The sequence below is a fragment of the Dermacentor andersoni genome, chromosome 6 (genome assembly GCF_023375885.2).
Source record: "Dermacentor andersoni chromosome 6, qqDerAnde1_hic_scaffold, whole genome shotgun sequence".
Taxonomy (NCBI): Eukaryota; Metazoa; Arthropoda; class Arachnida; order Ixodida; family Ixodidae; genus Dermacentor; species Dermacentor andersoni.
The window spans coordinates 24,999,225-25,024,670 of record NC_092819.1 but is presented as its reverse complement, the minus strand read 5'-3'; the positions used below and the strand labels follow the sequence as shown (position 1 = coordinate 25,024,670).

The 25,446-nt window shown below is 47.7% G+C and overlaps 4 protein-coding genes across 4 annotated transcripts in view; 3 read left to right on the top strand and 1 right to left on the bottom strand.

Moving 5' to 3' along the window:
• RpL24 (ribosomal protein L24) overlaps positions 1-25,446 on the top strand; it is a 493,457-nt gene that overhangs the window by 428,759 nt on the left and 39,252 nt on the right. The gene's annotated exons all lie outside the window — the stretch shown is intronic.
• Cep97 (centrosomal protein 97kDa) overlaps positions 1-25,446 on the bottom strand; it is a 155,387-nt gene that overhangs the window by 105,832 nt on the left and 24,109 nt on the right. The window lies entirely within an intron of this gene.
• LOC126521706 (uncharacterized) lies at positions 18,259-20,695 on the top strand. The gene has a single exon (XM_050170441.3). It carries the CDS (start codon positions 18,775-18,777, stop codon positions 20,509-20,511), a length of 1,737 nt encoding a protein of 578 aa, XP_050026398.1. The 5' UTR covers positions 18,259-18,774; the 3' UTR covers positions 20,512-20,695.
• On the top strand, positions 20,800-23,238 carry LOC126521729 (uncharacterized). The gene has a single exon (XM_050170470.3). It carries the CDS (start codon positions 21,219-21,221, stop codon positions 21,984-21,986), a length of 768 nt encoding a protein of 255 aa, XP_050026427.1. The 5' UTR covers positions 20,800-21,218; the 3' UTR covers positions 21,987-23,238.

Here is a 25,446-nt window from a genome sequence, read left to right as displayed (position 1 = left end):
TTGGGTATGTGCCTGCATTAGGCATATCACAAGTAAGCTTCAGTCAAAGTGCAAGGTAGCCAACTAGGCTTGTCATCATCAGCAGAAGCATATCTTTATGCCCACTGCAGGACAGAGGGCTCTCCCAGCGACCTCCAATACCCATGTCTTTATGCTAGCTGATTACAACTCGCGCCTGCAAATTTCCTAATTTCATCACCTCACCTAATTTTCTGCCATCCTTGACTGCACTTCCCTTCCCTTGGCCTCCATTCTGCAGCTCTAATGGTCTACCGGTTATATACCTTATGCATTATATGGCCTGCCCAGCTCCACTTTTTTCTTTTATAATGTCAATTAGAATATCGGCTATCCCTGTTTGCTCTCTGATCCACACCACTCTCTTCTGGTCTCTTAACATTATGCCAAGGATTTTTCGTTCCGTCGTTCTTCGCGCAGTCCTTAACTTATTTTTGAGCTTCTTTGTAAACTTCCAAGTTTCTGCCACACGTTAGTAGTGGTAGAATGCAATAATTGTACACTTCTCTCTTCAGTGACAGTGGTAAGCTCCCGGTCAGGATTTGGTGATGCCTGCTGCATGCACTCTGTTAGATACAGGCAGCCAAGCACCAGCTGCAGTGGCTTGATACAAGAAACAACCGCTGTCGCACGCACATTCCAAAGCTTTTGTGCTAGATGGCGGCGATAGTTGACATAACAACGTCACACTGTGCACCACTAAGCTTCAAGCAACCTGTGCAGGTGTGCATGAGAAGTGAGGGTGTGTGGTTTATTGGGTTCAACTACCCCTAAGCATAGGTGCCATTTTACAAGTTGTCTGAATGTTGACCCCCTCTGCTGTCATTCTCAGCAAGCTCATGGACACCATTTATGAAAGTCATCATCCAAGAACCATCAGAAAAACTGGTTGTGACTGTGGCAGCAGGGCTTACGTCACATGTGGTGGAGTGGACGACATGCAGGAAGGACTCGAAGAAGGAAAAAATCTGTTCCCTCCGGCAGGGAAAAAGTGCTTAAAGCAGCAGTGCAGATGAGTGAGATGGATTCCCGAGACTTTTCAAGAGCAGAGCTCATTTCGCTGTCGTTTTGAGAGCAATGCAGGTTTCTTCTCGCATTTTTCTCTTCGTGTACAACATGTAAAATAAATTCAAGCTCGGTCTTTCATCCTCAAGTGTCTGCATCCCTTCGGTATGCTTCAAGATCTCTGGCCGGGGAGCGTTGGAGGTTTCCAGACACCAACGTGGTAGAGAGAGGTACCGGGCATCCAGGAGGAATCTTTCTAACTTCCCCAGAAATCCGCAACTGCAACCCATTTTTATTCTTCTCTAAATTTCCTTCTCATGATCAGGGTCCCCTGTGTGTAACTGACCTAGATAAACGTACTCCTGCACAGACCCTACAGACTGACCGGCGATCGCCAATTCTTGTTCCCTTGCCAGGTTATTTAACATTACCTTTGTCTTCTGCATAATAATCTTCAATCCTACTTTTACACTTTCTTGGTTAAGGACCTCAATAATTTGTTGCAATTCATCCCCAGTGTTACTGAACAGGACAATGTCATCTGCAAACTGGAGGTGGCTGAGATATTCGCCGTTGATCCTCACTTCTAGGAGTTCCCAATTTAATAGCTTGAATAATTCTCCCAAGCATCTGAGAGGTTGTGTCTCCTTGCCTGACCCCTTTCTCTATAGGTATCTTTCTACTTTTCTTGTGGAGAATAAAGGTAGCTGTGGAATTTTTGTAGATATTTTCGAAGATATTCATGTATGCCTCTAGTACTCCTTGATTATGCATTGCGTCCATGACTGCTGGTATCTCTATTGAATTGAATACCTTTTCTTAATCTATAAAAGACATATAGAGACGTTGATTATACTCTGCAGATCTTGTAATCACCTGATTGATGACATGGACATGATCCATTATAGAATGTCCCTTCCTGAAGCCAGCCTGCTCTCTTGGTTGATTGAAGTCAAGTGTTGCCTGGTTCCATTGAAAATTATCTTGGTGAATACATAGTACACAATACTGAAAGCAAGCGAATGGGCCTATAAGTCTTCAATTCTTAAACATCTTCATTCTTATGGAATAGTATAAGGTTAGCATATTTTCAGCTTTCTGGTACTCTTGAAGTCGTGAGGCATTGCACACAAAGGGCCACAAGCTTTGTTACCTGTGCGATGCATAAACACAAACATTGCATGAGATTACGTGTCGCATAGAGTGAAGGTAAAGACAACTGTATGGATTGCTCGTAGATGTACAGCACCTAATTAAACACTTCACAAACTTTGCTTCGCATACATTCCAACATATGTGCTAAATCTGCAGCTTTTGTATCCCTTTTTTTGTTGTTGAAGAGTTATTCAACAAAAGAATGTTTTTAAGGAACCGTGGCTCATTCACGGTGCCACAAGATATAATCGCCAGCACTACTGCTTGTAGACACCTTCCAGTAATCCAGTAAACACATGCACTAGTAGTAAGCATCTGAAAAGCTATAAAATTTTGGTATGGTAAGGGAAATAAGCATAGAGCAGACTGATCAGTCAGTTACACTCCAACGCATAACTTACCACCTTAATTGTGAGGCAGCTTGAGCCAGTTACCTTGAACTATTAAATTTTTTCAGCATTGGAGAGTTCCAACATAGCCAAAAAACACCAACATGGATATGCACCAGACTAAAGGAATGCATATCTGAGAGCTGCAGTGCCAGTGCCTCAAACGTAAGCATCAATGTACAAATTCAGCACAAGCTCCACCTGCAGAAAAGCTCTGCAGTTGCCTTCTGTGCCTCCACGGTACAAAACATTGTTCTCAAAAGATGCCAACACAGGATTTCGTGCACAAATATACCGCAAGCAGTTCACCTCCTCCATGACACCACGGAAATCAGAGTGTGGTTCGTTGCTACATTTATAAACATATTCTTATCAAGATGGAGAGAAGTGTACCTGCCACTGCATTCGTAAGTTGTCATTGACTAAAGAAACATTGTTGTGTTGCGGAAATATTTTGGTGATGATGATACCGCTGCAGGCACACATGCCATCGATTGCTGCAATGGAAGTTCAGCATAGTTTTGTTAAACACACGGTCACAAGGTGTCACCACTGGCATGCTGCTTGTGCAACACGAGAACAACACTGATGAGCAGTGTGGCTTCACATCCAGCTTCGCTTTTGTTGCCAATCGGCATCCAGTTGAAGAGAGTATCCCTGAGGGCAGGCTATTGAAAATTAAGTAGCGGATTTTTCTACTACTTCACTTTCGAGGCACTCAGCTGGATAGGGCATGGCAATTGAATGCTCTATGAGCGCAGTTGCCAAAATGAGACCCAGTTCATGAATGCAGCATTCAAAAAGCCTATTTTATTTCACCACCTGTCTCTATGTATTCATAAGGATTCCACTGGTCATTTATATAATTTCTATGCCCACTCTACATGCAGTCACTACATCACAGTCAAGTCCGGAGATGTGTGCCAAAGTGGTGTCTGTTCAGTTTCATTTTCCCGATGTCCTCTCGTTCATCACAGAATTTACTTCTCTGCAACCGCCCATAATAAGGGCAGTCTGTCTTGCGCAGTATTGTGAAGGTGTTATTTGAGAGATGAACGCAATTACAGATTCAAGTAGTATGCAGAAATAATGAGGAACGAATGGCCGATCACATCCTAATATACAGTAGTACTCAGCAGCAGATTATACTGGAATTTTGTGAATGGGGATATAGGAAAGCTCGCATAACCATAACAGTAAACCATGCTAATCCATAATTCTATGTGTTGATTTCGGTCACTTTAATTGGTCTACAAGGCACAGCTTACCTAAAAGCAATGCCCGTTATTGTTGTATGTAGAGTTATACAGCTGTTCCTGCTTCTTTTTCTGTAACATTGCTACTACCATCAACACTTTGACAATATTTTGTAGTGTAAGTATCAGTAATCTGAACCAGGACTGTTCTTTTAAATGCAGTTAATTTCATTCAAATCGGTTCAGCAGTCTTCTAATTAAAGCAGTACTACACTTTCAATGTACGGTCAGAGAATGATAATTTGAACTTGGTCTATTATTCGGACAGCTTCGCGGCACCACCACTGGTCTCACAGCTTAAAGGGCTGCTAAAGAGAAAAATGATTTCTTCTGCATCAGTAAATTACCTTTCTATGACACTTAAAACGCCACTCTTACCACAATAAGACGTTTGGCAAGCAAGAAAAAGCGCAAGAACGAAATACGGGTGGCGACGCCTCCTTGAAGTTCCCGCACCTGGTTGCTGTGACGTCATGGATTTTGATGGCATCTTCTAGGGCCTACTTACTTATATAGTGGGATAGATTGACTACATTGTGTTTTAAACGAACAAATATTAAACATAGCAAGTTTCAGGAACGTTTACTTAGCCAACGTGGTCCAAATGCGAAAATATACTTTGTAATCCCTGACGTCACACTGACGTAGCGGCTTCGGGGTTTCGGCGTGAAATTCAAATACTGATACTTCGACCTTCATTTTTTCATATAATGATCAGACTATTACTTTGAAATGACTGCCTGCAGGGTTCTCAATCAATGCTTTATTAGTCTAAACTGATTTATTGTTTCGCTTTAGTGTCCCTTTAACTATAATGAAATTTCACTCTGGCTTAACTTATTGCATTTGAATAGTATATACTATTACAGAAATGTTGGCAAAGCTGCAGGGGTGGTACTTGTCAAATTTTCTAATTAGCAGCCCTTAAACAACACCTAAGAAGAAGACCCGGGCTCCTGCTGGTTAGCAGGCATGACGTACCGCAGCATCTCACCTCCGACATTTTGCAGTGCACTGTGGGCTACATCGGGCTAGAGTGCCTCAATGGCTATGTTTACTTAATTAATAAACTAGAGTCTGTCCAGAATAAAGGTGCCCGGTTTACAACAAGAAATTACTTATGCCATTCCAGCATCACTAAGCCTTCCATCCCTAGAGAAAAGAAGACTGCTGGCACTATTATCGCACTTTCATAAGCTTTATCATAATCATTCGTCATTTGTGGCCTGTTACTTACAGCCTGCCCATCGCATTTTCCCATGCCTAGATCACCCTTTCAAAGTTCTGATCCAGCATGCACATCCTAACCTCTTAGATTTCTCGCCACTGTTCCGTGCCATCCATCATTGGAATAATCTACCACACAATGTCGTGTCTATAATAAACCCCGACACATTTGTACATATGCTGAATAGTTCGCTTAGCATCAATTAACAGTTGTGTCTGAATCCTTATGTCTTCAACCTTGTGATATTTTTTGTATATGCGAGTGTCATATATAGTCTCGTTTCACTAGTGTTGCTGTTCATGGCTGTTCATGTGTTTCACTGTAACCTTCTATGTTTACTCTAAGACTTCCCCCACCCTTTCGTAATGCCAAGAAGGGCCTTCAGGGTATAAATAAATAAAAAAGAAAACCCTAGGTGAACAGGTCGAGTAAGAAATTGGGCTGACCAAGCCCGACGTGACCACGTTTACACGAACTTGCTTCTGACGAGTATGAGGGACTTTAAATGAGTCTGCACAATGACGGCACATAGCATCGAGCCGAGACATTAACACATTCAAACTTGGTTTTCGGTTACTGCTGGACTTTGCTATTTAAAATTAAATTGTGGGAGTCATGTGGCAAAAAAACAATATGATTATTAGGCACGTCATAGTGGAGCATTTCGGAATAATTTTGACCACCTGAGGTTCTTTAACGTGCACCAAATGCATGATACACAGGAGTTTTTGCATTTTGCCCCCCGTCGAAATGTGGCTGCCATGGCCAGAACACCTCTATTTCATGGGTCTTATTGCTATGATGAGGTTGCACTGCATAGTGCTTGATTTGGCCTTGCCGTGATACTATTTCCGCTGCCGGCACATAAATAGTGATGTCACAGTGGTCCCACGCAAGTATCGGTGTTGGTGGGCCCAACCTGTCTGCGTTTACATGCCCACTGCAATAGGGTCGAGCTGGATCAATCTACCCCCTGCAATTGAATGACACAGCCCGACTCGACGCTCATTCAGCCCGACCAGCAAGTGTTCATATGAACTCCACTCCAGTGCGACACGTTCATGTAAACGCCCTCATTATGCCCTACAGGAAACGCATCAGGCACCCTACAGCTCAGGCGCCGCCTAATCTTGAAGGTCAGGTTGAGGAGCTACAATGGGTTTTCAACATGCTGGGTCACGTGTCGCTTCCGGCGAGCGGTAACGATGACAGCTTCTTTTTCCTTTTTTACACTTATTCTTGCAAGCTTTTCGTAACGCATTCACTTGTGCTTCAAACAAAATTTTGTACGTAGGCTTTCTTTATACGGTCCAATAATTTAGTAGCACTTGACTTTCACAGCCGAAATTCGGACACCTTACAACGCGCCGTTCGATAATTCGTACTCCAACTGCTCAATCGCACGGCAACTCGCCCCCAAGTGGAACAGAAGGAGCGATATTTTAGAGCGCAGCTCTTAGGCGTCCGTTCCTGCGTTGAGCGTGCCCGTGCCTCACGAGCACAGCGAAGCAGTATTGAGCGAACGCCGAACGCAGCGGGGGATGAAAGAAAAGGGCGCGAGAAGGAAAGCGGAGGAGGAGGCTGCAGCTGAACCATGGGGCGGAGAGCGCAGGTGAGTATGGCGAAATGGCGAGGAGGAAAGGGGAGTGCCGCACGAGAAATACTCCACGGCGGCGACACACTGCGCATGCGCTACTTCGTCTGCGCCGCCTCCGCTAAAGAATGCGCTCCGCGCGGGCCACGCGCACCCGCGTTCTTTTCTTAAAGGGGCCCTGAACCACCCGTCGGGCTTGGTGAAACAACATAGTCCGCGAGTAGCATACGCTGTTGTGAACATCTCAGCCAAGTTCTGCTATCGTACGCGGTCCGTGGAGCTCGCAAGCGGAGCACGAAGTCACCTTTTTCTCAAACGCTTTCGTTTCAAAAACCCCATGATCCTCGCTATTTTCTGTGTGCTTTATTTCGTCATAAAGCACACTCCAATACGCGGCTGCTATTGGTCGCTGCGCTCGGCTACACCGCGGCCGCCGCGAGGTGCCGCCACGAGTCCAGTGACTAAGCGCACTGCGGCTCTCTAGGACAGCCGCGTTTGGCTTACGTTTAGCGCGGCATAGGCACCAAATCGAAAATTTGAACTGCGCGCCACGGTGACGTCTCCGCCGTAGCCTTCGCAGTGCAAGGCATTGAAGCTAGAAGGATACGCGGCGCAGGTCACGGGGATCTTTAGGAGAATTTCACTCAAAGGCAGGGGCCTCAAAGAGAACAGCCTCCTCAGACTCATGCAAGCCTTCATTACCAGCCGTATAGCGTATGCCACACCGTATCTTGTGTTTAGACGAGCAGAAAAGGATAAAATAGATGCGATCATTAGGAAGAGCGTTAAGAGAGCCCTAGGGCTCCCAGACTCGACCTCGACAGACCTCCTCCTCAAAATGGGGGTTCACAACACGCTAGTTGAACTCACTGAGGCAGTACGAGTGTCTCAGTTGGAAAGATTAGGCCAGTCTAAAACAGGGAGAAAAATCATGGAATGGGTAGGAATTCAATGTGACAGGGGTGCCCCGACTGACAAGAAGGACATTCCGTTGGACGTGCGTAAGCGCTTCAGAATCGCCCCCCTACCTAAAAATATGCATCCTATCTACAACAAAGAGAGGAGAGCTCACAGGGCTAAGGCTCTACTAAATAAACTTAAAGACACACCGGCGCATAATGTAGCGTACGTGGACGCCGCTTGCGGCAGAGACGGGGCTGCGGTTTCGACGGTGGTTGATGGCGACGGGTGCGTTAAGATAGCGTGCTCCACGTGCACGAGGGACGCCTGTACAGCCGAGGAGGTTGCAGTAGCGCTCGCTTGTGCGGGTACAAAAGCGGGAGTAATATTATGCGATAACAAATTAGCTATCCGAAATTTTAACAAAGGGAGAATCTCGGAAGAAGCCCTCCACATTCTACTCAAAAACCCTCCCAGGAGGGACATAACTTTTATTTGGGTACCGGCCCATGAAGAAGTCCCAGGCAACGAAGCCGCTCACGAGCTCGCCCGAGCACTCTACCACCGGGCAACTCTAGAGCAGCCAGTTCCAGGGATAAAAGATAGCATGATCACGTACAGGGAAATTGTCGATCACTACAAAGCCGAAAGAAGAATCTTTTCGCCTCCGCATCGGTCTCTCTCTCTGGAGGACGCTCGCATCTGGCGACGCCTCCAGGGAAACAATTATACATCACCACATTGGATCTACCTAACACAGACGAGGGACTATAACGACGCCCTCTGCAAAATTTGTAAGCAAAAGGGTACGCTAGACCATATAATATGGGAGTGTGCTGGCTCCCCAGGGGCCAAGGAAAACATTAACAGTAGAGAAGCCTGGGAGGCCTTGCTCCAGAGCGAGGCTGAAGACGACCAGCGTCGAGCAATTCGCCTGGCCGTTGAGGCCGTGAACACTCACCGTCCTCAACGCGCGGGGACTGCTTCGTCCTCCCCCCCTACCTACGTGTAGGTTAAGAGGCGGGCACCCCAGCTCGGTGGAACAATAAAGTTTTCAATCAATCAATCAATGGAGGAGGAAGTGGAGCACAGCTGAGGCCGTGTTTGATTGCCGCTAACTCCGGTTCTGCTGAACGCATTGAAGTATTTTTTGCGGCAAAATGGTTCTGAAATAGCCTATCTTCACTTCAAATGTCTTTCTCCACTTCGACAAAAAGTGGTTCAGGGCCCCTTTAACCATGAGCACGGTGTAAGAATGTTCTTACACCGTGACCCTGAGCAATGCAACCGGTGGAAGTGCTTAGTCTGCCGTTGCTGCTAAACAAGCTGCACGAGCAGAAGCTCAACGCTACTCAACGCCGCCGCCGAGAGCACCCTGCCGTTCAAGTCCTTCACCTCAATATAAACGCGAATTCAGAACGCCTAAACATCTGCGCTCAAATTCCGCATTAGGGAGTATCATAATCGTCGGTGAACTTTATTCTTTTGATACGTTACCGGCACCTCCTCGAAACCGAAACTAGCAAAGCATGGTCGATCCAGAATTTACAGCTCACGCCCAAACCACAGGTCAAGCCAAGCCGCTAAGTTGTAAAGGCTTTGTATCTGTTGCTTTTTCCGTGGCAAATAGCAACACGGTCCGTGTGACTTATATGATTTTAGTCGCTGAGTCAGCAAGCACCCTTGTGTGGCGCCAACTTCACCCTCGTTGTTTGCGCCGACGAGGGCGGCGACGAAGTGAGGCAATGCCGGACGATGACGGTTGCAAAAAGCGCGCAATCATTCGGCTATCGCAGCGCGGTCGACCTTCTGTTGTGTTGTTGCCAGGGGACAGAGTTCCGGAAGTCGCAAATTCTTTATGGTGTAAAAAATATGTAGATCCGCCCACCTACATGAAACCATTTTTTTTTAATCTGTAGTGCAGCATAAAAACTACACTTCCTACACTGCGCCTTCGATTAGCATGGCTAAATTTTTCTTACCTGCACTACAGTGGCTTCTAGCCACTGTACCTGCACTTCGTGCAGGCTTGTGTAGACTAAAGCCCCTCCATACACGTTTCCGCCGACCAGGTTAAAGCGGCGGTGGCGCGTGGATGGAGGGGCTTTAGTGTAGACGAGTGCAGCGTCGGACAGAGGCCATGACGTCATATGCTGCACTTGGCTCGCTGGTCTGTAGCCAATCAGAGCAGACTGCGCGTCATCTTCATCAGCAGACAAAAAGCAACCGACTCCACACTTCGCCTAACTTCGCACTTACTGGCTGTGTATATGCTCTTTCCTAAAGCTAAACGTCAATGTACGAGTTTCCTTTCATCAACAAATCGAGACAAACTGCAGCAAAATACATCGCGAATGCGCAGTGCACGAAAACAACTTGCAGGATATGATGTCACAATAGGCAAAATAGTTTAGATAAATACCGCGGCTTAAACTAAATCACCCTGGAGGGGGATGGCCGGCTTACTTCAGAACGTGGACCAACAAAACGTGGACCGCGCTTCCGTGAGTGATGCGTAAACGGTACCAAACTACAAAAGCCACACTTCACCATTCCTTCGAAAGAAGTTTCAACGAAACTTAATTGCACAAATCACACGTTGGCATCATAAACGCTATATTAGATAAATCTTCGGTTCCTGCTGAGCATTAAAAGTATTCGCAAAATGCTGCTGCCATGCTAATAATATTGTCACGTAGTAGCCACGGTGAAGAACACAGTAGCAAAAACTGTGGATCACTAAACTTTTTATGGGCCGAACTTGTGCCTGCCCCTAAAAGCAAGTGACACTCAAAGCACAACGACAGCGGCGAGCATAGTCGGCGATCATCGAAAGACAACTGATACAATCGGCAAGAATGATCGAGAATGTTCTGATGCATGCAAGCGCGTCATGCACCCAGCGATAACATGAAGTTGGTAACGGGTGAAATGCGGTCCCCGGAAAAAAAGGAGGGAGAAGGGGGGGGGTAAACGAGTACACATGTCAATATGGTAATCCGAGGCAAGATTTCATGGCGCTTATGCTGGCAGTGAAAAGTTCCACCACATATATCCCGAATCTTGGTTTGCAATGTTATTGAATAGATGATGTCAGTAGTCCAAGTGAGGCCGGTTGTAATGGAACGCCGAGGTATTTAAGATGTGGTTGTTCGATGCGCTAATCTGTTTCGCATCGATAAGAAAAATAAAATTGCCCTGAGGACGGACTGAAAATTACTATGTTGCTGGCGCGACTTCGCGAAACATCACACAGTCATCGAGATGTAGCTTCGATGAAACTATCGTGGATGCAGCGCTTTCGATCAGACGGACCCCGTCCTTTCCATAAAACAGCGCTCCATGAAACGCTTTATAAGGCGGGCCATCACCGATCGACTAAACGTCACGAACGTCGCCTGAGTATAATGCAAAGAGTGTCTTCATATTATGAGATTTCTTGTCGAAGACAGAAATAATGAGCTAATACGTAAAATAACTTTCAGCAATAGCATATTACACGCACCCTCTCCGATTATATAACGTTAAAGCCTGCCTGTCGAGGCAAACAGAGCGGCAATATATGTTTTGGCTGAGTTTGGGAGTTTTTCGCGCCTCGTGAAAGGTAAGACCTTGCACGAGAACACTCAGGCCTTTGATATTACTTTGCCTTCAAGAGGTATGTCACTTAATATTTCAGCGAAAAGGCCGGAACTCGGAATTCTTCTATATTTCGTGGGGGGGACACCTGCTCGGTCTTCAATTAAAATTTATCTCTCTCTCTCTCTTTCTTGTACTGTCGGCATATATTTCTCGTGAAGCTCATCTTGGAATGTCACTTTTGCGTCGACAAAAGGTGGTGGTGGAGGTGAGGGGAGCAGAGAAGGGTTACCAGCAGACGACACAATCGCGGTCAGTTCTCCGAACTTCTGCTGCCCGTTTCACCAGCACTGCCCCGTCGCTCTTTCAGCTACGTTAGCTTTGAGCCCGTTCGCGCAGCTTCCGCTTGGGTGGTGAGACCCACGCCTGTTGCCTATGCGCGCAAAAGCTTCAGTCGTGCATCACTGCCGTGAACGCACTGCAGACGGCGGTCACCGCGTACTCCAAAGGTGCACTGTTTGAGTCCCCCCTCTGTTGCTTTTTGCAACTGCACGCGCAGTTTCCACGAAGAGACCTGCCCGTGTCGAAAAAACGGGTGACTTCCGCGCAGTGGCCGGGTTCCGACGATCTCGAACATCAGGTGGCAATCCTTGGTGCGGTGAGCCGCAAACGGCCACCGTGCTTTTCGAAATGGAAGCGCTCGAGCGGCGAGGAATTGCAGTGGACATTTTTCGCCCGTGAAAGAAGCCGTATGACAGGAACCGAGGATATGGTGGTAGAAACATTCATTGACGATTATATGAATGGTGGGCGCGAAGTCCCCTACATGGCACTTGGGTGCTCGCTTACTGTGAAGGGGCACCCTTAGAAAGCGAAAGAGAGCCCTTGGAGCGCAATCCTTCTTATAGGAAACGAGGAGACACGGCTCGAGAAAAAAAAAATAGAGGCTTGACTGATTGATTGATGTTGATTGGGGTGAACGTCCCAAAGCAACCACAGATGGGCTATGAGATTTGACCACCTGCTGTTATCTAACACACACCAAATTCTAAGTACACGAGTTTGCGCATTTCGATTAGTTATGCTACATGCACGAATAAAATACGAATACCAAGATGCTTGCTTGTCGCCACCATGTTATTTCGCTAGTTACGCGAAGAACCTTACGGTTACCTATATTTTTCGTTTTTTTTTCCTTGTTCTTTCTTTTTTTAAGGGAGCGTGTTGTTTCTTTTTGGTTTTGCTATGAAGGTTCGCCGAGTATTTGTGCCGCAGCGATTTGTTTTTTCGCAAACAACTGCAATGATAAATGAGTTGCCGCAAGGCGTTAGTTACGGAATGCCATTCGGGTGAAAATTCCGGAGATATTTTGGCTCGGTACGCTTTGTAGCTTTTCTAGTCCATATATACACAGGCGCATTTACCAGACGTGGATTTCGCGCATGTGCTCCCTTTTTTTTTTTTTTACTTAATCTGCGGTTGTGTATTCCTATCAATACTTATACTGACCTCATAACATTATATATACTAAGATCGGAGGCAAAACTCATTTTTCTTGTATTTAATGCATACATTCCGCCAGCACTGGATGCTTTATGCAATAAACAAATAAATAAATAAATAAATAAAACCTCACGCGCAGAGCTCCAAGAAATTTCAATATGATGGCACTTGTGACGATGCTATCGCGATGAAGACAGCTGTGTGAATTAAAACAAGGCGACGCTCGAGAACGCCGGCGGGCTATAGCAGCCGGAGGCGCTTCATCAGAGAAGCCCCGTTGCTACGCAAAAAGGCTGTTCAACCGCTCTTGCAGAGATAGAAGCGATGTAAAAAAAAAAATAAAGTTTACTTACACATAGCCTCAATTGAAGCAATCGATTGTTTTGTACATATGTATATATATTTGTGTGTTCTGGCGCCCCCTCCAGGACTTGCCACGCAAGCCCAGCTCGAGGCCTCATAATATTTTCAGTGCGCGCCATGCAACGTGGCGCGAGAAGAGGGGTGCGGGTACGTTCAAGGTCAACAATATCAGCCCCCTCCCCCCCCCCCCCCCCCCAACGTGGACTGGTTGGCTGCAGCAGTTGCAGCAAGCGCTACCTGCTGCTGCTGCAGCGGAAGTAGCAGAGTTCGCGCTGGAATGGCCGGCCCGCTCCATTAAAGGAGGCAGGGAAAATATGGAACATTTATGGCGAATATCGATCGGGCAGCCGCTCGCGCTGCACAATTCGTTCACATCGTAACACAAGTCGCAAAAAGCTTTTCTTCAACGAACGCTCGCATACGTTCCTCGGGATCTGTTAGACGGTTGTTTTATGCTCCCATATGCGGGGGCGATCATGTTCAAGCTCTATTGATTTTATAAAATTTGTCTGTTGCAGATAACACGATTATAGTCCTTGTGCTGGATTGTTCAGAGGCGGACATGCACAAAAAACAAAAATATGAAAACACACGTTCGACTAATTAACAAAGATTCACTAATTAACTTCGAAACTAATTACCATTTACGGCGTATATTGCAATTTAAGAATTGCAGCCGCAGAGTTTGTCACGCGTATCCCCTTGGAATGAATTTCCAGAATGATACCAGTTTGGAGATATGCGCCATCAAACTGTCCGTCAGGAAACCTGTCCGTCACGTAAGAAGAATCACTATAAAGAAAATAGTGTATCAAACAACAGTTTTTATGAAGGCTTTGTTGAAAGATTTGGTGATGGTGGAACAAAAGCCATCTCTAGAACCACATGTAGAGCCGACTTGGTGCATTGTAGACATCAGGAAAATTCTGATATTGCAAAAATTTAATGCCAAGCACGCCATAACCCCGTTGCCTTCCGTTGAGGCGTTCCTTCACCTATCGAAATGCCACCGATCTATGAGGGTTCATGTGCTTCCCGCCGCACAGATAGATAAGCAGTCAATGACTTGATAAGGATGATAAGGAGTGATGAGAGGTTATATGGGTCTCGTCACGGTTGATAATGGTTCGACGTAGATGGATAAGATGAATGCTAAAGAGTGATAAGGGCTTGTAACGGTCGGAGGAATCTGATAAATAAGCACTGATAACGGTTGATAAAGGTCGGATCAAGTCCTATAGGGTTGATAAGCACCGAAAAGAATTGATAAGGATCGGATCATGTCCGATAATGTTGATAAATACACATATGAGTTGACAAGGATCGAATCGAGTCCGATAAAATTGATAACCTATAAGGGTTGATAAGGGTTGGATCTAGTCCGATAAGGTTTACAACGACTGCTAAAGGTTGATAAGCTTTATACTGATCGGAGCAAGTTTCATAACATTGATAATGACATCGGGCGGCAAGGATATGAGCAAGTGGCGCAATGCTTACGCATACTTACACAACTCTCAGAGGTGTTTCTGCGTGCATTTTTTAACAAAACGCTCTTTTATGCATTGAAGCACAAAATCAACTGGAACGCCTATGTACTTCGTGAAATAATATCTCAAAACTGGCGTCACCTTGGAAATTCATTGCAACTGGATGCGTCTTGCAAACTCTTCGGTTACAATTCGTACATTGCAATATCTGCCGTAAAGCAATTAATTAGGTAGTTCATTAGTGAATTCTTGTTCATTGAATATGTGTTTCCATTTCTCGTGCTAGTAATAATCGCCTTTTCGAATAATTCAGCTCAAGCACAAGAATTATGCTGTCTGCGCACACGAGATTTTTAAAAATTCCGTAAAACTTGATTAAAATAATGCAGAACCCACGCATCGTGGGAATCAATGTAAGCGAAGCTTTCTGTGCTGTCTGCTTTGATTGAAGATAATTAGCGGTGATGTTGACGACGAATGTTTAATTTCTTCAACGTTTTGTCCAACACAAGAGTGGTGAGTTAGTGTTAAACGTTACCTTGCGTGCACCACTGCTGTTTGTGTGCGTAGTACACAAAACACAAAGGCAGTTGTGTTTGCTTGAGGCGTTGTTGTGCGCAACATTCCCCCCCCCCCCCTTGTATTTGCATGGGAACTGCGTGCGAAGAGTGACAAGGCTCGTTTGAGTGATTCACTCGTCTCGTGACTGCGTCGGTTCTACCCATTCTCAGCCTCCTCTCCCCTCTCTCCCAATCTATCTAGCTTCCCTCTGGACTTGCACGTTGGTAGAATGGTAAGCGCTTGCGGGGTGACCCCATCGGTTAGGAGGCTAATGCGGCGACGACCCGGGAGCTCCAGAGGGCATTGTGCACATTCGATGCGGTGAGATCCAAACGAGTTCCTCGTGTCTCTTTTCTTCTCTGCCACGCTCCTTCCATGTATATACACGCTCGGAACCACCCCACGACGCGGTGTGCCGGACAGCAGCAGCAACAGTGGGAAAGTCGAAGGAAAAGACAAAGAAAGCTTCGCTTTAAAAATGATCATCCTGTATAACGGTTAGTATGCAGGGCGTGGGGTAGGGTTGGCCTTCTTGACCAAGACGGTGCGAATATTCCAAAATTGTACATATTCCAATGCTTCGAATATTCGTTTCCGCTCGAGTATACGTAATTTTTCTAATAGTCCTTTCCGGACGAACATATGCGTGGGATGAGAAAATCTACTGGTAGAATATTTCTGCATTGGTCATCCTCGCTAAGTAAGGACTATATTTTTGTAACACGAAAACTCATTTAATGTATTTTCTTCCAAGTCCGCACATCGCAAGAATAAGACCACCCACCGGTTGACATTCTGTCAAGGAACCATAACCATGGCTTTCATCCCGCACCTTCTATCATTCTGCAAATAGATATTATTTGTACTACTTGCTGCTTATTACTTATTACACTGTTCATTGCTTTGCCATTTGCCTTATGCTTGTACTTTTTCATTATTAGTAATTAGCTAACACTGTTTTAGCAGCCAAGCTTTCTGTATGTGTTTTAACTTTGTACAATTTCTTTATTTCTTGTTCATAACCACTCCCCTCTGTAATGTCATTGGCCCTGAGGGTCACTGAATAAATAAACAAATAAATGAATAAATTTAAAAAATGTACATTGTCAGTGCGACCCAAGAGGAGAATACGTTGCCGTTCCTGCAACCACTGTCCTGAGTGAGCACGTTTCGGGCAGTGGGAAAGAAAAATATGTAAAAAGCACAGCATACGAGTTTCGTTAATCACGGCGATATGAAGTCCTAGTTGTGTTTTATATTTCTTGATTTTTAGCAAATGGTGTTACACCGCTAAAGCGAAACTGTTGCGCGTGCACATAATAGTAGCAGATTTGATTAATTATAAATGCTTAAACTAACCTAACCTGCTACTACTCCGCACTAGGAAACAGGAACAAAAGAGGGGTGGAAGATGACAAGAATATCAGCGCAGTCATGCTAGTCAACACAGCAGCATGTTCAAAACTGTAGTGCGGCCCCTGGTATATATCTCTGGTGGGGACAAGGACACAAAATGTCCTCTGAGAATGGCCTGGGTGTCCTGTGAATGGGTGTGAGGATGTCACGAAAACAATAAACGGCTAAGTGGACCCACCGTGTAATAATCTTCCACTTAGGAACATATCTTTAGTGCCCTCGAAACTTCGCGTTAGCGAACGTATGCTAAAAATAAGAAAGGCAGGCGCTCTGGAAGGAATGCTTTGCCATCGATACGGTTGCCTCGCCATCCTCGCAGACTGGAAGGGCTGGGACCGCAATGACGGTCCTACGCACGCAGGGGATCGTGTCTGAGCTCATCTTCCCTCAAACACGCACACACACTATCGCAAAACCACCGCCAATCAGAATAAATTTGCATGAGCCATCGCTCTACGTGCTCTTTATGAGCGATTTCTTTGGAATAGAGGTTGAGCTGTAGTACTTTTTCTCCCTGAAAAGAGGTGGCTCGAAATCCAAAATATAAGGGAGCGCGGGGTAATTAGATTAGGATGGAACGCGGAAGAAAAGAAAACCAACAGGGACGATCGATCCCGGCCTCTGGCGTGCTAAGTCAGCAGAGAGATAGCAGCGTAGCGCTATCTTTTCGGCACAATTATATTAATGCGTTAGCATTAGGTGTGTCGAAGTGGGGAAAAAACGTGCATGTGTTTGAAGTGCGAGAATACGGTCGCGTGGTAGAGAGGGAATGGGAGAGCTTAGAAGAGCGTGTGTATTTAATTATACTGTATACAAGAAGTGCAATTAACCGTGGTCTGCTGCGGACCATCGTCGGTTGCACTTCCCCCCTCGAAGAGGAAGAACGTGTGTCAAGTGAACTTCTGGACAACCCTTCGCGATGTTCCTGCATTGGTTTAAATCATGGGTCCGGGGGCCTCAAAGAGCTGCGACGTGATGTTCAACGCATCTCTCTCGCATTGAGCGCTGAATCGCCACTGAATTTTATTGTTCTACTTCAGTGAACGTGCGTGCACCCGTCGCGTCATTCTCAGTACGTCCTCGTCTCAAGTAAGTCCTGCAACAACGAACACACTGTAATGCCAGGAAATTTGTTGACTAATCGGCTGTATTTTTTAGGAAGCTTCGCACACCCCGGTTCGACGGCTGCGTACAAAGCTGGTCACGGAACAAGCACGCTGAAGAGCAGCGCTCCGACAAAGGGTTTATCATATAGATAGTATTTTCTTTCTCTGTGGCGTTATCCTTCAGAAATCTCCACATAACAAGCACCTTCACATGCGCGCACACATCGGAAGGCGGCAGCTGCGAATCAGTTCGGTAAGGTTTCCAGCAAGGCGAGTTTGTTCGCAATATTTCAAAGAATGCGCCAGCTCAAAACACACGGGTCTGCGCCGGTGTCTGAGTGCTCGGAACCGAACGAACCCGCAACCTTGCACTGAGCGACAGAACGCCTTTGTATTTTCTCTTTCTTCTTCTTTTTACGACGCAATAAACGAGCAGTAAAGACGCCGCGCGCTCTAAATGGAATGCGAGACGAGAAGCCAGAGAATAAAGCACGACCGGCAGGGCGCGAGAGAATCCTTCATCGACAGCGCAGTGGCTGCCGGTGGCCGAATTCTGCCTCTTGCCCTCGTAACCGCGCCTCAGCACTCGGCAGCAGATCGAGAGAGAGCGAGAAAGCAAAGAAAGATGGAGAGCTTGTTTCCGGTCATAAAGCTTCCGGTCTGACATCGCAGCGCCGCCCGGCGTCAAAAACCCGTGTCATATTCGCGGGAGAGAATGAACGAGGGAGAGCGAAAAGAAAAACCAAGTTTTTCGGGGGTGCTAGCAAGGCGGCCGCCCCGACGACGAAGATGTTGTGTCACCGGAATGGGCCATGTTGTCGCCCTGTGCCGGCTCTAACTAGCACCTAGTACGCGTCGAATGCACCGAACAGCGGGAAGGACGCGACGCTTAAACAGCGCCCGCCAAGTGACGAACTGACGGCAACGACGAGCGGCGCCGCGGCAAAACAAAACCGCTCGCTCTCCTCGGGCTGTGTGACACGGCATGCCCGCCGAACTACGCCGCCGCTCTGCTGCGAGACTCCCGAGGTAGGCGAGGAATCCATCTTTGCCCTCTTCGCGGTGTGTGTGTGCCGCCGCGGCTGAACTCGCACGGCACAAGGGAAGGAAGCGATTTCGGCGACGCGCTCGGCCGGCTCTCTCGCTTGCCGCCGGCGCCGATACCAGTGGGTGACATTTGCGAATTGGCGTTCGGCGGCGGCGCGCGACGTATGCGCCCTATCAATCAACCGCTCGTGCACGGTGCCGACGAAAACCTGGTCGCCTCCTCGCCGCATTCGGACAACGCCGAAGACCAGAGGGGCCGCGAAGCACGAGGGAAGTGCGACCACGACAAGCAGCACCACGTGCGCGCAGCGCTGGCGTTCGACAACGGCGAGCAACACGCCATGTACGCGCAGAACGGCGATGCCCTGGACGGCGGCGGGCTGGCCCAGCCGTTGCTCGCCGCTCCGGTGAAGCGACGACGCAGCGAGGACGGCGAGCGCACCAAGAGGGCACGCGGTGCCGACGTCCAGCGCGGCTGCGAGTCCGACGGAGACCTGCCCAGCGTCGGCGCTCAATCGACGGCGACGGCGCACCATCACCACCACCACCACCATCACAAGAAGGCGGCGCCGACCGGCGCCGATGCGGACCACCAACCGAGCAGCGCAGGGGATGTGCACGGCGTCTGCACGCTCGAGGAAGGCTCGCTGAAGCTCAAGATCTCGTTGCACCGGCCGCTCGCTCTGATACCTGACGGCTTATCGGCAACGGGAAAGCCCCCCGGCGGTGATAAAGCGGCAGATAGCAGCTGGCCGCAGAGCCCCCTGGCCAAGCCCGGCCATCAGCGGGACGGCGAAGAGGACCTCGCTCACACGACGGTTCCCAACACACATTCCCCGGCTGCCCAGCCTACCTCGCCCGACGCTGGCAGTGCTGTGCAAAAGGTGGAGGCCGTGTTCCCATTAGTGGACTCCGATAGTGTGTATGACATGGTCGCTTCGGCTTCCAGTCCTGTTGCGCCGCTCGTAGTGCGAAAGGTGGAGCTTCCTAAGGCGCCCTCGCCACAAGAGGTAGCCTCAGAGTTGTCAACCAAAGATTCTCTCAGCATCGATATACTCGATACCTCAACTGCTGTACTGAATTATGCTGTCCAAGTGGAAAAGCAGGAAATATGTAGCCTGCAATCCAGGCATCCTTTAAGCATCCCTGCATCAAAGACTGCTCTTTTCACTCCAGCCGCAACTGCCACTTCAAAGGTACCATCATCCGAACCAAACACTGACCTTTCGCCGGGTATCAGGACACCCGGCAACCATGCTATTCCCAAAGAGCTTTTGCCTACAATAGACACTTGTGCGCGTGAACACAGTGCAATTGGAGGCCGTACTCGTAAGAACACCACTCCTGGTCACTATGTAGCCTACCAGGCACCACACAACAGAAGGCGGCTTATTCAGGACACTTCAAAGCTGAGAAGCAAGATGAGAAGTCCCATAGACTTCCCTGCGCCACAATCTTTTGAGAACAGGAAATCTCCACAAAGTTTCCACCATGTGCATGTGTCTGTTGGTCAAAATGGTGGTCGAGGCTTTGTTAACCACAACTCAATCCTGGACCACCCAAGTGTGCATGCAAGAATGTTCCCTCCGGGAGCGACACCTGCCAGGCTAGCTGCACTGCTCACAACGAGAATGCCGCAAGAACATTCCGCAGCGAAGCCGTCTGCAGTGCAGAGCAAAGCAGGCACGTCTTCAGATGAGCATCAACCGCTGGACCTTTCAAGGGCTGTAAACAAGCCCACACTGCCCAAGATGTCGTGCTTAGCTCAAACTACGAGCAACTATGTGCCACCCATTATGATGTTCTATATGAGATCTGGTAGCAGGCAGAGACTGGAAGGCATCGTAAAAAAGCTATGGGAAAAACGCAACATCCCAGTTCGAGGCAGGCCTCGTCCTTAGCATAAGTCTCTGTACAAGAACATGCGACAGAGACAGTGTTTTGTGAATTGGAGTGTTCTGACTGCTGGAACTACGGTTGAGTGCAGCTGTAAATGGTGTTTTTGTAGATCACAATGTTTGTGTTCGAAATGGGGAGGGCGGGGACATCTTGTTACTTTGTATTAAAAAAAAGTGTGTAGCAGTATTAAGCGATCTGTTGTCTCCCTTCTGTGTGAAACTATACAAAACGCACTAACATCCCATTCAGCAGAACAATGCAGAGCGTCATACTTGCAGCACAACCAGCACCACTCATGCGGAAAGCGCATACTGGGCAGCTTTTTTTTTTTCTTTTTTTTTTTTCGCTCTTGAGACCTCGTGCAGTAAAATGCTGGCTACATAATCGGCAGGTCACCGACAAAACAGCGAAGGTCACTATACCGAAAGCGAAGTTGCCCTGTGCATTGGCGGCCGGTGCGATATCGTAACATTTAAAAATTTTTAGTGCCCGCAGGGAACAACGAAAAGAGTATGCTAGAAGGCGGCAAAATCGCACCGGCGTCTCCGCTGGCGCCGCGGGTGGTGACGAGGAGGGGGGTGGCGCGCGCGCGGCGCTGCGACGCGTGGCGCCCTCCCTGAGCGACCGGAGCAGACGGAGGTCTTTTACCCCGTTCGCGCACAGGGGCGAAACACGCATCGGCGGCAGCAGAGAAGTAAAGCGCTGCGCGATGACGCCGGCCGCGAAGAAGGGCAAGTACGACGCGAAGTTCAAGCTGCAGGTGATACAGTTCGCCGAGCGCTTCAGCAATCGCGCGGCCGGTACGAAGTTCGGCCTCAACGAGTCCACCATCCGCGGCTGGCGCAAGGTGAAGAAGGCGGCCACCACACCGCCGGCCACGCCGCCACCACTACCGCCGCGCGGTCATGCGACGGCCGCCCTGGGATGGCACCAGCAACCGCCGCAGCAACACCAGGCCCCGCCAGTGATGAGCGCTGCGTACTGCGTCCCGAGACCCCCCGGAGAGCTGGTGCGCGCCGAGCCCTGGCCGCGCGATACCTGGTGTGGCGGCGAGCCCGCACGTGCGCTGGCGGCCGCCGATGCAAGCACGCACTACCGGAAGTGTCCGGCGCGCGAGCCGCAGGCCAGCGAACCACCGTCTCCAGCGCGGGCAGCCGCGGCACCCGCGTTCCTGCCCTGCGAGTTCCCGCACGGCTACGCGCCTCTTGTGCCTCACCGCGCGGCCCCGCTGCAGCAGCAGCCACCCCCAGCGCCAGCCCCGTCACCGGTGAAGCGCGTCCTGCTGCGCGGCAGCGACTACGGCAACGGCTTTCCCGAGGTGACCGTGCCGTTCACGGTGATCGCCGAGAAGGCCCTGCGCGCGCTCTGCGATCAGCGGGGCCAGGCCGCACCGAGCCCCGCGTGCGCCTCCAACCGCGAGGTGTTCGCCAGCTTCCTGGGACTGACGCCCAACAGACTGGTGGACAACGTGACGTGACCGGCCCCGACGAAGGCCGCGCCAGTAGCCCCGGGCTTCGGTTGGGGCGGCGAGCCCGGACGAGCCGCGCACGCGGTCCCACCAGTAGTCAACGCCGCCCGTCTTCTCCCCCCTCGCGTGGGCGACGACGAGGAACCCGGTGGCCCGGGGTCGCCAACCGAACCACGCTTCCTGCGCCGCCGGCCGACCCGAAAAAAATGTCCCCGGGAGGGAGCACGCCTGATCACGTCCTTCGAGGGACGGCCTCGCGCGCGCGCTTGTCCAAAACGTGCTTGTCTACTTAGCTTTGTGCAATACTTTTCGGCGTTGGCGACGAGGCGACTTCGCGAGCACTTTATGCAACGCTCTCTTGCCTTATTAAAAAAAGCCCCCGCCTTCTGGACTGGCCATGCCAAACGCGGTCGCTTTCTTGTAAAATTCGCTGCACGAGCAGTTTCGTGTTTGGTGAAAGAAACTCCGTAGCTCCTTCGAACGCGCACACATTTTCCTGTGCAATCAGTGCCACTTTACTGCACGTAACTACTTCGCACTTTGCTTTATATCTCTTCTTCTTCTTCTTTCTTTTTTTCTTTTTTTTTTTGTCGCGTGATTGATGCACAATGAATTCATAATGGACTGCGACGTTTTTTTGCGTGCTTGCTTTTCTTTCCTTAGGAAACATATGATGTGTGTACATATAAATGGATATATTAGAACAGACTTACAGTTTTGATATAGAGCTATTGCTTATTATAACGAGGCATTACCTGGCTGTGTTTGATAGATGCATGTTATTTTTGACTGACTTGTGTAAGGCTGCAAGCAAAGCGCTTAAGATGCCGCGAGCTGGGTGGCCTTGGTGTGTTGGCTACATGGATGTGTGATGTTCACATGCATGCTAAAACCTGTCTTCAAGAGCTCCATGCAGCCAGCTGCCGCTGTTGTGAGAAGTTAAACGAAGGAAAAATAATGTCTCTGCCTGCTCAACGAATAGCCCCTGGTGAAAGGTGCTTGTGCTCACCAGTGTCTAGTAGGTGTGTTTCCTATGAGCTGTCTTCCACGAGACACTCCACATTCCAGTATCCAGCCGTCCTGTATCTTAGGTGCATAACGTACTGCTCAAAGTTGCATAACTGCCGCTCCTCCCAGACTGCATGAGTCTTTTGTTTGTTGTTGGCCAAAGCTCTTGAACCCGTGCCTGAACAAGTGCTCTGTATCGATTGTGCAAAACCCTGGATGCAATTAAAGGAAGACGTCTCTTCTTTTTGCTGGATTCCTTGAGTGTGGATTACTGCTTCCTCGTGTAACAGGTCAGGAGGCATCTCTTTTTGCCTCCTGTGCATCACTCTCAAATCTGCAGGACAGTATCAAGAATGAGTGGCTCACAGTTGTGTCGGGTAGCATTCTGACACGAACCTCTTGCATCTGCCTCTCAACCATTATTATAAATTTACCTTATTTAGGTGGCGGAACACTGCTGAACAAGAATGAGAAAATAATTTCGAGCAACATAGGAAGAAAATATGGTGCGCATACTAGCAAGGATGCAGAATAGAAACTAATAAATCAACGCCTATGAGAATAACTTCAAGTGCGGTAAAATTGCAGTTCCCCTAATTGGAGCACTTGCTTCAAATAGAGCTATTTTGGTTTTCTTCAGTGGCTCTCTTTGTAGGATTCTGCTAAAGCTTGATGAATGGCAGTATTTCCTTGCATAAAATTTGTTCTATCCTGTGGAGTTTTGCAGAGCACTACTACTTAAAAATATAACTCAAACCACAAGGCTTAAAAATGCAGCAAAAATGAGCTGCCCACATGTGATTTTTCAAAGTAGGTCAACGTGCACGTTAAGCTCTTGATGGCTTTCTTGGAAGGTTAAACGGACACTAAAGAATACTGCCAAGTTAAATTGGTAAATGACACTTCTGTGATACCAGAAATGTTAGTCTTACCACAAGCAGAGTCTTGGTAAGCTAGAGAAGACTCAAGAATGGAAGATGGGCTTGCAGTTATTTAACTGGCTTTTTGTGACATAGTGAGGTTTTGACATTGTCTACGTTGAGCTAACTAATAGTTCACCAATAGAAAAAGGATTACATAGTGATCTACAGGAACTGAACACTCAACCTAGCTGATTTTGAAAACATTTTCTAAACAAGCGAGAATTGCCCATACATGTGAAAAAAACTTCAACATCCGCGATGACATGCTAAAGCACTGGCCCTTTTATTTGGGTGTAAAATTCAAAAAGGGAGAACTTGCCCTTAATTTTCTGTGCTAATAACCTTTTCCCACGAAATAAATGTAGATAATGTCTTGCAAAAATGCAGCAGAACTCTGCTGATAATTTTCTTGGTAGACACCAGAAAGAGAATGCATGATCCAAAACAACATAATATTCAATAACCCTACAGTTGAATAGGAAAGCAACAAAATATTGAAAACCTACGAAATAAAGCTCACTATTGTTGCTTGACAGAATGAACATTAAACACTGTCATTGCACAATTGTAGTCATGACTCATACTAAATCAAGCTTGTGATTTTCATGTGATGCTTGTGTCGAATGTTCGATAATAACAGTCTCTCTTTGAACATTCACAGCTCGTTTTCAGTTTCTGCACAGCTGTATATATAGTGAAGCAACCACACAAGGTATCCAAACACAATTCAAACACACGGTGGCGGCAGTCAACGTAAGTACAGCTGAAAGGCGATGCCACACCAGGGGTGCGCCATTGAATTTTTGGGACATAACTGGGAAGCTAATACACATGATCCCATGTTAACTAAACAGTGCCAGCATTTCAGAGCATAAGAGCCATGAAAACAGAAAAAACAGGAACTCGTCAACAAGGTTCTGCTATACTTCACCTGATAGAGCTTAACATTATTCTTCAATGTTACTCTAAATTTATGCTCCTAGCGCTTGCTCCGTCACTTTGACGTGTTGAAAAGAGATGTTATCAAACAGTGTCAGCAGAATAAATCAGAGAAAAATTTTAGTGGCACACGGTTATTTCACACTGAGGCTTAGCAACATGACACTGCAGATGAGTGCAATGCATGCGTTCAACATGCAATAAAAAAAAAGCTGCAGTTGTGAAGTGTTACAGTTGCAGTGGTGATTTCTTACTGATGGCACTTAATATATGACGATTCACGGGGTTTACATTTCCGTAAAGCAATGCTGAGGTTTTGAGAGACTCCTTAGTAGAGGGATCCGGATTAATTTTGACCGCCTCGGGTTCTTTAATGTGCGCTCAAAACTCAGTACACATCGACATCTGCATTTCACACCCATCTGAACAATACCAGAGTAGCCGACAACTAAACCCGCAAGCTCAAAATTGGCAGCAAAATGCCATATTCACTGAGCTGCCATTGCAGAATCTAGTGTTGATGAATTGTGGTTTCCATTTGAGAGTAAAAACTAAAAATCACAATGATACTGTGATAAAGCAATTTGGTCAAAGCTCTT

Bases quoted from the DNA above. Each gene is read 5' to 3' on its own strand.
- LOC126521706 (XM_050170441.3), top strand. From the start codon at position 18,775: ATGCGCCCTATCAATCAACCGCTCGTGCACGGTGCCGACGAAAACCTG.
- LOC126521729 (XM_050170470.3), top strand. From the start codon at position 21,219: ATGACGCCGGCCGCGAAGAAGGGCAAGTACGACGCGAAGTTCAAGCTG.